This window comes from Aquarana catesbeiana, linkage group LG06 (genome assembly GCF_042186555.1).
Source record: "Aquarana catesbeiana isolate 2022-GZ linkage group LG06, ASM4218655v1, whole genome shotgun sequence".
Taxonomy (NCBI): Eukaryota; Metazoa; Chordata; class Amphibia; order Anura; family Ranidae; genus Aquarana; species Aquarana catesbeiana.
In genome coordinates, this window is record NC_133329.1 from 53,581,737 (window position 1) to 53,596,128 (window position 14,392).

The 14,392-nt window shown below is 47.1% G+C and overlaps 2 protein-coding genes across 4 annotated transcripts in view; one reads left to right on the forward strand and one right to left on the reverse strand.

The window, feature by feature from the left end:
* LOC141148415 (uncharacterized) overlaps positions 1-14,392 on the reverse strand; it is a 332,754-nt gene that overhangs the window by 173,593 nt on the left and 144,769 nt on the right. Inside the window, exon 1 of one of the 2 annotated variants that reach the window (XM_073635902.1) lies at positions 3,737-4,762. The exons of the other annotated variant lie outside the window; for it this stretch is intronic. The gene's annotated coding sequence lies outside the window, so the exon portion shown is untranslated. Of the gene's footprint in view, positions 1-3,736; positions 4,763-14,392 lie in introns of those variants that run through there. 2 annotated transcript variants of the gene reach the window in all.
* The window catches only part of LOC141148417 (demethylmenaquinone methyltransferase-like), a 90,264-nt gene that overhangs the window by 58,588 nt on the left and 17,284 nt on the right, over positions 1-14,392 (forward strand). For both annotated transcript variants that reach the window (XM_073635912.1, XM_073635911.1), the window contains exons 4-6: positions 2,656-2,758; positions 4,321-4,431; positions 9,769-9,869. In XM_073635912.1, coding sequence (XP_073492013.1) covers positions 2,656-2,758; positions 4,321-4,431; positions 9,769-9,869 — 315 coding nt within the window. The remainder of the gene's footprint in view (positions 1-2,655; positions 2,759-4,320; positions 4,432-9,768; positions 9,870-14,392) is intronic.

The window sequence follows — 14,392 nt, forward strand, 5'->3', positions numbered from 1 at the left end:
GCAGGGTGAAAACATCAGGAATCCAAAACTTCAAGTATCCAAAACTTCAATAAGTGAGGAGGGAAGATCTGTAGGCAGCTTCAACCGTCCAGAGGTATCAGCAAACCATCCGGATGTATAATTGGAACCATGAGAGAAAGAAGACTCACATGGCGTGATATCGTTTTAAAAGGCATGCATTTATTAAAACATTAAAAGAAAAGCACTCACATGGTATACGATCATAAACAGCTTCAATGATATCGGACGCGGTGATCATAGGAGGTCCACCCAACATGTTTCGGTTACTCAACCTTCAGATGATGAAGATGAAGGATGAGTAACCGAAACATGTTGGGTGGACCTCCTATGATCACCGCGTCCGATATCATTTAAGCTGTTTATGATCGTATACCATGTGAGTGCTTTTCTTTTAATGTTTTAATAAATGCATGCCTTTTAAAACGATATCACGCCATGTGAGTCTTCTTTCTCTCATGGTTCCAATTATACATCCGGATGGTTTGCTGATACCTCTGGACGGTTGAAGCTGCCTACAGATCTTCCCTCCTCACTTATTGAAGTTTTGGATACTTGAAGTTTTGGATTCCTGATGTTTTCACCCTGCTAGCCCCGGTGGCTAAACAAGCTTTTTGTGACTTGCAAGACGTATGTCTTTACAAGTCTTCTACGTCCGGTAAGCCTCCTCAGATGTTATGGTGGTGGTTCTGACACATACATAGACGTCACATTGGATTTGGTGTTCCTCCGTCTTCATCATATGGTGATAGATTATCTAGGGGTGAAAACAGATATGAGGAGCTTTCCAGTTGACCATCCACTGGGTTACATGAGAATAGACCACTGGCCAGAACTTGCCCAGTATGCAATAGAGCTGCTGGGCTGCCCTGCATCCAGCATACTTTTTGAATGGGCATTCAGTGCTGCCAGAGGTTTACAAATAGAGAGCGCATCTGTCCACAGACTCTGTGGACCGGCTGACATTTATCAAAATGAATCAGTCCTAGATTAGCAGCAACTATTAAGCCCTTGATGCGGATGTCGTTGATTAAGTGCTTTCTGGATCTGGAATCTCTGAAAGACTGTCTAGGCTGCCTAGCTTTGTGGGTGTTTTCATTTGGAAAACATTTTTTGGTGTATGTTTAATGGGTACAATAAAGTGGTGCTGGAGCTTTTGTTAATAATTAATGTTAACTGATAATAGAACGAGTCTATCCACAGACTCCGTGTACCGTCTGACTTTTATAAAAATGAATCAGTCCTGGATTACCAGCAGCTATGAAGCCCCTGATGACGATGTCTTCGATTTAAAGTGTGTTTGGGATGTGGAATCTTTGCAGGACTTCTAGGCTGTCTACCGTTGTGGGTGTTTTCATCTGGAAGAAATTTTTTGGTGTAGGTTTCATGGGCACTATTAACACCCAAAGACAAATTTTTCCGCACCTGTTTGACAGGTGCATATCATTGAAATTTTTGACAGCAAGTACGATTTTTGCTTTCATCAAGAGTACCTCGATAGGGTTACAGTGTGAAGGCACCACCGACACCCAAAGGCCAATTTTTCTGCTCTTGTTACTTCTATCCAAAGTCTGCGAAAGACACCAGAATTTATCCAAAAACTCTCTAATTCCAAGTGCACTAAACTGTGGCCTCCATCATACAGACTGGATTCCCGAGCCGTTTTTTATAAAATAGGGACCTTGCATGGAAAGTCCTTTTTATGGCTTCAAAAATGTCATTGCTGCAGCAGGCTCTATACACGGTACAGATGTGACACATTACTGGCAGACTAAGGGGACACCCCGAAGCACTATATTTAAGGGAATTTTTCATTTTTATTTCTCATTTTGATGGTTTCGCTTTAAGCATCAGTAAATCATTGCTCATTTAAAAATTGATGATTTTTTACAAACTTTTTTTTTTCATTGATGCATGTCCCCAGGGCAGTACCCGGACCCCCCATAAACATTGTTTGCCCAATTACTTGCATATAAGACTTCAAAATAGTCACTTTTGATTCTTACAGTTTGAGTTCCATAGACTTTAATGGGGTTTGCTATTCAGTTCCTGAACTTTTGTGATGTTCGAAAGTTCTGCCGTGAACCCAACAGGGGGACATTTGGCCCGTCTCTTTTCCTGATATATAGACAGACCTCTTTTGGCTAAAGAAAGTTTACCGTGCATGTATGCCATAGTGGTGGGTTTTCCTAAAGGGCATTGTTGGGGTGATTGGTGGGTATTCCTAAATTATATTGTTGGGTAATGGGGGGCATGCAGTTTGTTTTGTTTAAATTTGAGAAAAAAATAAATGTGGCTCTTCTAGTGTGTAATAAACACAGTTCACCACTAGGGAGGAACTCCTAGGGAGGAAGCTTAGCTGTACAATTACTGTACATGTGACATTGTTGATGGTTTACTGGCTGCTGCATTGGCCTGCTACACTTTCATTCTAGTGTAAACAGGGTTAATGTGTTTGGAGCATGTCACTGAAGGATTCATTGGGTGATTTTTCAGTGAATGCTTTATAAACAGACCAACCCCTTTGTGTCATCTGGGATGGGATGAGGCAGAAAAGTCAGAAGCACAGAGCCCAGGGTTGGGCTTTCAATCCAACCAGATGGTGCCACTAAAAGTCTAACCTGTCATTTTCTGCAGTGTCTGTCCAGCTGAAGAGGTGCCGGTTGGTGACGCTTCTGTCGATCTACTAACAGCGAGTATTGCTGCCCATTGGTTTAACATTGAGCAGTTTCTAAAAGAGGTAAAAACAAACTGAGTCTTCTTGTTTCATTGTTTGACTGTTTGTTTGTAAAATGTGCTGTAAGTTACATACACCTGATCGCTGAACCCTGTACACTATGCTGCACGTTAACATAATCTGGACTCCTGAGCAATGTGCTGCATATTGAATACTGCAGACAGCTGTACAATTTATGTATTTTGTGTGCTCTGTTCTACACCTCGTACATTATAATTTGCTTACATAGTCCAAACTGCTATATGTATGCTGTGCTGTATGTTGCATACAGTGGATCACTGCAATCTGTTTACTGTGCTATGCAATACATACACCAAACTAAACTCCAATAAGACAGGCCACACACTAAAAGCCTCTGTTCCACTGCTGTTTAATCCATTGACAGCACACACTGAAAATCCCTGCTGGAAGCCATGCTCTAATGCTTTTCACCCATCACAGGGCTTAATGATGAGTGTACCATTTAAGGGGCGTGGCTTCTGGCAGGAGTTTTCAGTGTGTGCTGTCAGTGGATCAAGAGTGGACTTCTGGGCTTGAACACCAGGCTGGTATATAGGAGGTGAAGGAGGATATGGGTTGCTTGTGAGCAATTATGTGGGTTGGGATCATTGAACATACAAACAAACGAAGAGCTACACTCTGTACAGAATGCTGTACATTGCATTATATTAACTGGGGCACTCTATGCACAGTGCTATACATTACATACACTGAACTGCTACTCTATACTCTGTGCTATATATTACATACACTCAGTGGCATAGGTGGGTTGTCAGCATCTGGGGCAAGGTAAGTAATTTGCGCCCCCTAACCCATGGACTTGTAGAAGTCCCTTCCACTAGTACAGTAGTACTGACCTGCCTGACCACTACACAGACCTGCCTGATTACTATATTGACACCTACACTGAACTTCCTCTTCGTCCCTCCCCCGACTATGTCCACGTCCCTGGGCCCAGAAGGCTGGCAACACATCACTCACCTCTTTCTGTCTCACGAGTCCCATCCGGAGCAGAGAGGCACTGCATGCCAGTATAGATGTAGCCAGACAGTGAGGTGGGACTGCAGAAGCGGCGCTGAGCGAGATGCAATATGCACCGACAGCTATCTTCACCCACAAATCAGCCCACCCCATGGCCGCACGTGACAACTTCATCACAGGACAGTGGGCACCCATGTCTGACGCTCGTCCATCACAGAGCGGTTGTCACAGAGCGCAGGGAAAGCAGGCAGGCCACCAGACAGGACAGTGTAGAAGGGTGGACGGAGTGACTCTGGATGGCGGGCACAGAATGCTCCCCCCCTTAAATGTTGCACCCGGGGCCACCGTCCGATCTGCCCCCCCATGCTATGCCACTAAATACACTCAACTGCTACACTCTATACCCTGTGCTATATATTACACCAAATGTCTGCACTCTATACCCTGTGCTATACATTATTTTCCCCAAATCACTGAACTCTATATGCTAGAATATACATTTTTTACTTTTTTTTTTTTATTATAAAATCAGTATGAAGGGTCACACTTTTGCTGATATATTAATGTAGATGTCATCATTTTAGGTCGATCGGATCTTAAAGCCAGGAGGCTGCCTTGCTATCTTTGCTTACATCCCCAGTATAGAAGTCCACTACAAGGACTGCTCAGAACAGATGAATCAAGTCTTTGCAGAGGTAAGTACTGAACAGCTTTGTGTTTTCAGTGTCCATTGCCTTACATACTGCCTTGTCTGAGATATGCCAGGTTTTGTTATCACTTACAAAGACAACAGTGATAAGTCTGATTTATGAATTTGGAAATGGGCACCTGCACTCCCCTTTCTTTCTTCACTGTGCCGCACCCTCTGGAGGCTTCCAAGTCTGGGATGCTCAATATGCAAATACTGACTGATTACAAAGTCAGAGCTATGCCCCGCCTACTCCATGTACAATACTTCCATTGTCCATTGTGACAGTGCATTGTACTGGGGGGGTGCTGGTAGCCCTCATACATATGTCTATTATGTATATCATACATAATTTGGGGGTTCCGGGGCCCCTCAACATGAATATAGTAATTGTTGGTACCTTTGTGTGAGCTGATTTTAAAACCTTTGGTCAGCTCCAGTGATTCTGTGTTAGGATGTTTGCTTTAAATACAATATTAATCAGGAGGTACTTGTAAGGTATATTTTTCACTTACAGAGTGTCCAGTGTTGACTCCACATAGATTACTTAATAAATAAAGTGGAATACTGCGCTGTGAAAAATAAATAAATTGAGCTAAATACAAATACCCAGAAAAAAGCTGCTGCTAAAAGTGAGATACACACAACAATAATACATAAACCAGAACGAAGCAGCGCTAAACCCACCAAGAATGACATTTGTACAGTAAAGACCACTATAAAAAATATTGAAACAGTATATTGCAGATAACAGTGGGGTATGAGAGACCAAGTAGGAAAGATAAGATTGTGATGATTGGTACCTCACCCTCACTGCATCCGGAATATATGTAGGTCATTACCTGAAACAAAAACAGCTGTGTAGGAGGCTTAAACTGGGCAAGGAACAACCACAATCTGCTACTAAGTATTACGCTATGGTACCCTTCTTTCATTTTGGGATACATCTGAACGTTATCCACATCTACCCACACTTGGTATCTGTGAACCACGAGTTTGGCGGTCCCTGCCTGGTATATAGATCAGCCTGAGGGTTCTTCCTGATATCCATCTGTTTGGCTCCTGACCGGATAAAGGCCCTGGCCGGGTATAGGTCGCAAGCTTCTATTGCTTGCCTGTCTGGTAAGCGAGCATTTTGGGTGTTTGGCACTGGTGGTGCGGTGGAGGATAATATTGAACTTCCGATTACATCACAAGTTTACTACTAGCACTGTGGAATTAACAAGATGGACTTATTATTTTTTAATTTAATCTAATACAAATATATAGATCACTTTTTTCATTTTCAATATTTTTTATAGTGGTCTTTACTGTACAAATTTCATTCTTGGTGGGTTTAGCGCTGCTTCGTTCTGGTTTATAGATTACTTAATGCATACTGTGCACTAAACTAATTAGTTGTGCATATATAGACATATTAGGGTTGATTTATTAAAGGCAAACAGACTGTGCAGTTGCTTCAGAGCTTAGTAAATGGAGAGCAAGCTCTGCTGACTTCCATCATCCAATCATGTGCTAGCAAAAACATTTTTTGTCCTTGTATGTGATTGGGTATTCTTTGCAAAGTGAAGCTTCACCTCTTTTACTAAACTATGGAGAAACCGCACTTGCAAAGTGCACAGTCTGTTTTCCTTTAGTAAGTCAACCCCAATAATGTTTAACAGCCTACTCCAAGAAAGGAGCCCCAATTCAGTGTTTACCCAATTCAATACCGGGCACTTATACCCCCTTCCTGCCCAGACCAATTTTCAGCTTTCAACGCTCTCACACTTTGAATGACAATTACTCAGTCATGCTACACTGTACCCAAACAAAATTGTTATCATTTTTTTCACACAAATAGAGCTTTCTTTTGGTGGTATTTAATCACCTGTGTGTGTGTGTGTGTTTTTTTTTTTAAGTTTCTATTATAAAATATTGCAAATAAGTAACTTTTGTTCATAAATTTGGGACACAATTTATACTGCTACATATCTTTGGTAAAAATAACCCAAATTAGTAGATATTAGTCTGTTACAGTTGTAGAGTCTAGCTATGGTGCAAATCATTAAAAATTGATCACACCTGATGTACTGAGGGCCGATCTAATTTCTTGAGGCCCTGAAATGTCAGGAAAGTATAAATACCCCCCAAATAACCCCTTTTTTGGAAACTAGACAGTCCAAGGTATTAAGAGGCATGGTGAGTTTTTAGAAGTTGTAATTTTTTCCCACAATTCTTGGGAAAATTAAGAAATTTACATTTTTTTTTTTTAGGCTCCCTCTTCATACACTGAAGAGGAGAACCCGGAAACTGCACTACAGCCGTTTGCTGACATTTGTGACCGGCTTTGATTGGACACAGCCGATCACATGGTAAAGAACCAATCTCATTGGCTCTTTACCCTGATCGTGGAGAGACTGTGTTTGAGGGTCACGCCTCATCCCCGATCACCACGCTGCGCATGGATGTCATATGACGTCTGCCCGGAGGGAGCAGCTGTTCCTGTTTGTGGAGTTTAGTCTAAAGGGAGGGGGAGGAGGTAGAAAAGGTAATAGCTGCGAGGATGATCTGATGGAGGTTACCCATGTAGAGTTCTTGGGTGGAGGTGGGGCAGGCTTCGCTGAATGAGTGAGGTCTCAGGGATCACCTTAAGGCACACAGGGGAGGAACTGACCGGATATGCTGGGGAAGGGAGTTCCAGAGGATGGGAGAGGTTCTGGAGAAGTCCTGGAGGCGAGAGTGGTAGGAGGTAACTAGAGAGTGGAGAGGGCGATATCTGCAAATGAGGTTGGTGATGTAACTGAGGGCGATGTTGTGGACGGCCCTGTATGTTGTGGTTAGTATTTAGAATTTTATACCGTGGGGTAATGGAAGCAAGTAAAGGGATTGGCAGAGGGGCAGCAGTCACAGATCACTTAGTAAGGTGTATAAGCCTGGCAGCAGCATTCATAATAGACTGAGGGGGGAATAGCCTGTGTAAAGGTTGACCAGTGAGGAGAGAGTTGCTGTCAAGGCAGGAAATAACCAAGGAGTGAGTAAGTTGCTTTGTGGTGGTGTTAGCCAGGAAGGGGAGAATTCTGGAAATGTTGTGGAGGGTAAGGTGGCAAGATTTGGCCAGTGATTGGATGTGGGTGGTGAAGGAGAGGTCAGAGTCTAGGATTACACCCAGCACCTTGGCGTGTGTAGAAGGACCAATGGTTGTGCCGTTGATCTCAATGGTAAAGTCATTGGTAGGGTATCGGGGAGGAGGAAATATTTCAAGCTCAGTTTTAGAAAGATTGACTTTGAGGAAGTGGTGTGACATCCGTACTTATACAGTATCTCACAAAAGTGAGTACACCCCTCACATTTTTGTAAATATTTTATTTTATCATGTGACAACACTGAAGAAATGACACTTTGCTACAATGTAAAGTAGTGAGTGTACAGCCTGTATAACAGTGTAAATTTGCTGTCCCCTCAAAATAACTCAACACACAGCCATTAATGTCTAAACCGCTGGCAACAAAAGTGAGTACACCCCTAAGTGAAAATGTCCAGACTGGGTCCAGAAAGTGTCAATATTTTGTGTGGCCGCCATTATTTTCCAGAACTGGCTTAACCCTCTTGGGCATGGAGTTCACCAGAGCTTCACAGGTTGCCACTGGAGTTCTCTACCACTCCTCCATGACGACATCACAGAGCTGGTTGATGTTAGACATTGTGCTCCACCAACTTCCATTTGAGGATGCCCCACAGATGCTCAATAGGGTTTAGGTCTGGAAACCTGCTTGGCCAGTCCATCACCTTTACCCTCAGCTTCTTTAGCAAGGCAGTGGTCATCTTGGAGGTGTGTTTGGGGTTGTTATGTTGGAATACTGCCCTGCGGCCCAGTCTCCGAAGGGAGAAGATCATGCTCTGCTTCAGTATGTCACAGTACATGTTGGCATTCATGGTTCCCTCAATGAACTGTATCTCCCAAGTGCCAGCAGCACTCATGCAGCCCCAGACCATGACACTCCCACCACCATGCTTGACTGTAGGCAAGACACACTTGTCTTTGTACTCCTCACCTGTTTGCCGCCACACACGCTTGACACCATCTGAACCAAATAAGTTTATCTTGGTCTCATCAGACCACAGGACATGGTTCCAGTAATCTATGTCCTTAGTCTGTTTGTCTTCAGCAAACTGTTTGCGGACTTTCTTGTGCATCGTCTTTAGAAGAGGCTTCCTTCTGGGATGACAGCCATGCAGACCAATTTGATGCAGTGCATGGCGTATGGTTTGAGCACTGACAGCCTGATCATCCCCCACCACTCCCTCCCACACCAATTTTTTTTTTTAAATGGCGTGGTGCCCCCCAAAATCCATACCAGACCCTTATCCGAGCATGCAGCCCGGCAGGTCAGGAAAGGGAGGGGACGAGCGAGCGCCCACTTCCTGAACCATACCAGGCTGCATGCCCTCAACATGGGGGGGGGAATGGGTGCTTTTGGGGGGGCTGCAAAGGACCTCTTCCCAACAACCCTGGCCTGTGGTTGTCAGGGTCTGTGGGCAGGGAGCTTATCGGAATCTGGGAGCCCCCTTTAACAAGGGGGGCCCCCAGATCCCAGCCCCCCTATCTGAATGGGTACCCAGTTACCCCAAAATGTAGTGAAATGTTGTAAAAACAAGTGCTGGTTTTGACAAATCCTTTTTTGAAAAAGAAGCCCAGAGCGGTCTTCTTTCTTTTCAATAAAGGACTTGTCAAAACCGGCTCTTGTGTTTTCTTTTAAACATTTCACTGCTTTTTGGGGTGAATGGGTAGGGGTATGATGTACCCGATACCAATTCAAATAGGGGGTGGGATCTTGGGGCCCCTTTGTTAAATGGGGCTTTCAGATGCTGATAAGCCCTTCGCCTGCAGACCCCGTCAACCACAACCCAGGGTTGTCAGGAAGAGGCCCTTTTCCCCATCAAGTGGCAAGTTGGTTTGGGGTGGGGGGGCACCCCCACGTTGAGGACATGCTGCCTAGTATGTTTTGGGGGGTGCTCACTTATCCCCTTCCTTTCCTGACCTGACGGGCTTCATGCTGGAAAGGGTCTAGTATGGATTTTGGGTCGGACCCACGCCATTTTTTTTTCTTTATTTTGGTGTGAGGGGAGGGGGTGGGTCCCCTCCGAATGCATATTAGACCTGAAGGGCCAGGTATGGCCCTAAGGGACCCCACGCCATTGGTGTGTGTGTGTGTGTGTGTGTGTGTGGTGGTTTTTCCTATTTTTTTTTTGTGCAGCCGCATAGATGTGAACCTAGCCTAAATGCAGGTCAGTCATGAAAGAATTATTGAAAATACCTCCATTGTTTCCATGTGTAAAAAGACAGATTTCACTTATTTTTCAGGTGGAAGCTAGTCTGGTCCCATATGAGCATGAGAAGATTCAACATCTTAGGAATGGATACAAGGAACTGTATGAATCCATCCCATACACTGACAAAAGAAGGTCCGACTGCATCTATATATCAATCATCTGATATGTGGTAACCTCTGGTCACCGGATCACCCGGCCCTTTAAGGGGATCAGAATGTTGGGAATTTACAATGTCATACTGCCGAATCTTTCAGAAAATAGCTTACAGGGACAATATTATTTTCTATTCAGGTTTACAAGTTTACAGGTTTACAACTGTCAAAAATGTTAAAAATGACAAGAGACAGTTTTTGACAATTCCTTTATTTAAATGCTTCTTCTTTCTTCTATCTTCTATCTGCTATCTTCTATCTTCCTTCGTTTTCTTCCTCCATCTTCTTCTTCTTCTGGTTCTTCTGGTTCTTCCTCCAGTGTTCTCGTCCAGCATCTTTCTCCGCGGCGTCTTCTTCCCTTCTTCTCCTCGGGCCGCTCCGCATCCATGATGGCATGGAGGGAGGCTCCCGCTTCTCCTCTTCTGACGGCTCTTAAATAACGGGTCCCCTCTGATGCACAGGGACTTGACGGGGACTTCCCTGTGGCATTCCCCGTGACGTCAGAGGGGGCTGTTACATAACCCCGCCCCCTTCTGACATCATGGGGAACGCGAAGGAAACCGAAGGAAGATAGAAGATAGAAGAAGCATTTAAATAAAGGAATTGTCAAAAACTGTCTCTTGTCATTTTTAACATTTTTGACAGTTTTTTTGTGAAATGGTACCCCTTACCATTTCACGCAGGGGGGAGGGCCAGGATCTGGGGGTCCCCTTGTTAAAGGGGGCTTCCAGATTCCAATAAGCCCCCCGCCCGCAGACCCCCACAACCACCGGGCAAGGGTTGTGGGGATGAGGCCCTTGTCCCCATCAACATGGGGACAAGGTGTTTTGGGGGCTACCCCAAAGCACCCTCCCAATGTTAAAGGGCATGTGGCCTGGTACGGTCCAGGAGGGGGGGCCACTCTCTTGTCCCCCCCTCTTTTCCTGCCAGGTTGCGTGCTCAGATAAGGGTCTGGTATGGATTTTTGGGGGGGACCCCACGCCATTTTTTTAAAAAATTTGGCGCAGGGTTCCCCTTAAAATCCATACCAGAACTGAAGGGCCTGGTATGGATTTTAGGGGGACCCCCCACGTCATTTTTTTTTTTTTTTAATTTTGGTTTGGGGTTTCCCTGTGGGGAATTCCCATGCCATTTTTATCAATGAACTTTTATGTGTATTGTCAGACTTGCAATTCATTAATAGCCGCAAGTAGTTTTAAATGACTTTTTTTCCTTTGAAATGTCATTTTGCTGTCAGACTGTTCTAAACACGGGAAACATTCGCCCCTTTACATTAAAATCACTGCTCCCAAAAAAACGGCCGTTTTTAAAACTTTTTTTGCATTGATTCATGTCCCCTGGGGCAGGACCCAGGTCCCCAAACACTTTTTATGACAATACCATCCATATAAGCCTTTAAAATTAGCACTTTTGATTTCTCCCATAGGCTTTTCAAGGGTGTTCCGCGGCTTTCGAATTTGCCGCGAACACCCCAAATTGTTCGCTGTTCGGCGAACTTGCGAACAGCCGATGTTCAAGTCGAACATGAGTTTGACTCGAACTCGAAGCTTATCCCTAGTCAGGACATTTCGACAAAGCTTGTACCTTATTGATATTTCAAATAGACTTTATCACTGAGTGATCACCTTTCAATCTTCGGAAGCAGGGCCGGCCCTATCATGGGACCCAGTGGGACCATGGGTCCCAAGCGGCACTTTCAGGGGGGCAGCAAACTTGTGCCCAAGAGCAGTGGCAGAACTGCCACCCGCCAGCCAGCCCACTCCATTGCTTATCCCACTGTGAGGGAGCTTAGCGCCGAGGTGACAGCAGTGTGTCGGCAAAACATTCGCTGCCCTGGGGGGAGCAATCAGCGGGTGAGTGAGAAGGCGGGTCGGCCGGTGGGTGAGCGGGCGTGCCAGTCAGCAGGTGAGCAGGCTTGCTGGCCAGTCAGTGGGCCGATGGGCGGGGGGAGCAGAGAGATGACATCCTCTCTCACCGCCCACCTTGCATCACTAGAGTTCTGCCCTCACTGTGCAGCCGCTGGCAGCAGAGAGATTACATCATCTCTCTGCTGCCTGCCTTCACTCTGGGACACAGGAAGTGACAATCCGCAACGTGTGGCAGGTGACGTGGCAAGTGACAATCTGCAACGTGCGGCAGGTGATGTGGCAAGTGACAATCCGCAACGTGTGGCAAGTGACAATCCGCAACGTGTGGCAGGTGACGTGACAAGTAACAATCCGCAGTGTGTGGCAGGTGACATTGTGGCAAGTGACAATCCGCAACGTGTGGCAAGTGACAATCCTCAACATGTGGCAGGTGACATGGCAAGTGACACACTCAGGGCTCTCACTGATTCTGCATTATGGTGAGATGAACTATTTAATTTTTTATATTACAATGTAATAATAGAAATAATCGGCTTCAATCATTCTGACACCAAAACAACCATGGTGCCGGGATGATTAAAGTGCCAACACCAGCCATTTCCCTGATAAATTGCCTAGAAAAAAACGTATTTTCTGGCAGTAAAATTTTCTGGCAGTCCCCCAACCTATTGCTGCAGACAAATGCATTGAGGCAGAAACTGCAGTAGAAAGTCAGCTGACTAGCTGACGGCCAACAGCGTGAGGGAGGAGGAGCAGAGACCCCATGTTGGAAAAGGCATCGCTGGAGGCACAAATGACACTGTAAACAAGTAAGTGCCAGCGTCATTGATCCCATCCCCACCACCGCTGTCTCTGACTGACCCCCCACCACCGCTGCCTCTGACTGACCCACCACCACCGCTGCCTCTGACTGACCCCCCACCACCACTGCCTCTGACTGACCCCCCCACCCCACCACCACTGCCTCTAACTGACCCCCACCACCACCACTGCCTCTGACTGACCCCCCCACCACCACTGCCTCTGACTGACCCCCACCACCACCACTGCCTCTGACTGACCCCCACCACCACCACTGCCTCTGACTGACCCCCACCACCACCACTGCCTCTGACTGACCCCCACCACCACCGCTGCCTCTGACTGACCCCCGCCACCACCACTGCCTCTTACTGACCCCCACCACCACCACTGCCTCTGACTGACCCCCACCACCACCACTGCCTCTGACTGACCCCCACCACCACCGCTGCCTCTGACTGACCCCCCCACCACCACTGCCTCTGACTGACCCCCACCACCACCACTGCCTCTGACTGACCCCCACCACCACCACTGCCTCTGACTGACCCCCCCCACCACCACTGCCTCTGACTGACCCCCCCCACCACCACTGCCTCTGACTGACCCCCACCACCACTGCCTCTGACTGACCCCCACCACTGCCTCTCACTGAACCCCTCCACCACCGCTGCCTCTGGCTAAACCCCACCACCGGTGCCTCTGACTAAACCCCACCAACTCTGCCTCTGACTGAACCCCCCCGCCACCGCTGCTTCTGACTAAACACCACCAACGCTGCCTCTGACTAAACCCCACCACCACTGCTTCTGACTAAACCCCACCACCGCTGCCTCTGGCTGAACCCCCACCACCACCACTACATCTGTCTGAATCCCCCCACCGCTGGCTCTGATTGAACCCCACAGCTGCCTCTGACTGATTTCCCCCCCACAGCTGCCTCTGACTGATTTCCCCCCCACTGCTGCCTCTGACTGAACCCCCCCACCACTGCTGCCTCTGACTGAACCCCCCCACCACTGCTGCCTCTGTCTGAATATCCCCACCGCTGCCTCTGACTGAACCCCCCCACCACCGCTGCCTCTGACTGAACCCCCCAACCACCGCTGCCTCTGACTGAACCCCCCCACCACCGCTGCCTCTGACTGAACCCCCCCACCACCGCTGCCTCTGACTGAACCCCCCCACCACCTCTGCCTCTGACTGAACCCCCCCACCACTGCTGCCTCTGACTGAACCCCCCCACCACTGCTGCCTCTGACTGAACCCCCCCACCACTGCTGCCTCTGACTGAACCCCCCCCACCACTGCTGCCTCTGACTGAACCCTCCAACCACCGCTGCCTCTGATTGAACCCCACCGCTGCCTCTGATTGAATCCCACCGCTGCCTATGACTGAACCCCCCCAGCACCACCACTACTGCCTCTGACTGAACCCCCCACCACCACCATCACTGCTGCCACTGACTGAACCCCCCACTGCTGCCTCTGACTGACCCCCCCCAACACCACCACCATCGCCACTGCCTCTGACTGAACCCCCCACCACCGCCATCACTGCTGCCTTGGACTGAACCCCCCACCACCACCACATTTCCATTGGACCGAAACCCCCCACCATCACTGTTGCATGTAAATCTAACCCCCTGATACATTTAATTTTAGTTTTAATTGTCATGATATAAAATAATGGATGTGGGAGCCTTTTGGTGGGCGTGATTTTTTTGGATTATATGTATGTTATGTTCTGTTGAGCATCCAGGTCCATTTTCTCTCTGATATGTCTGCAGTGACAACCACTGGATTACACCAGGGCCGTCTTATTGAGCAGTGC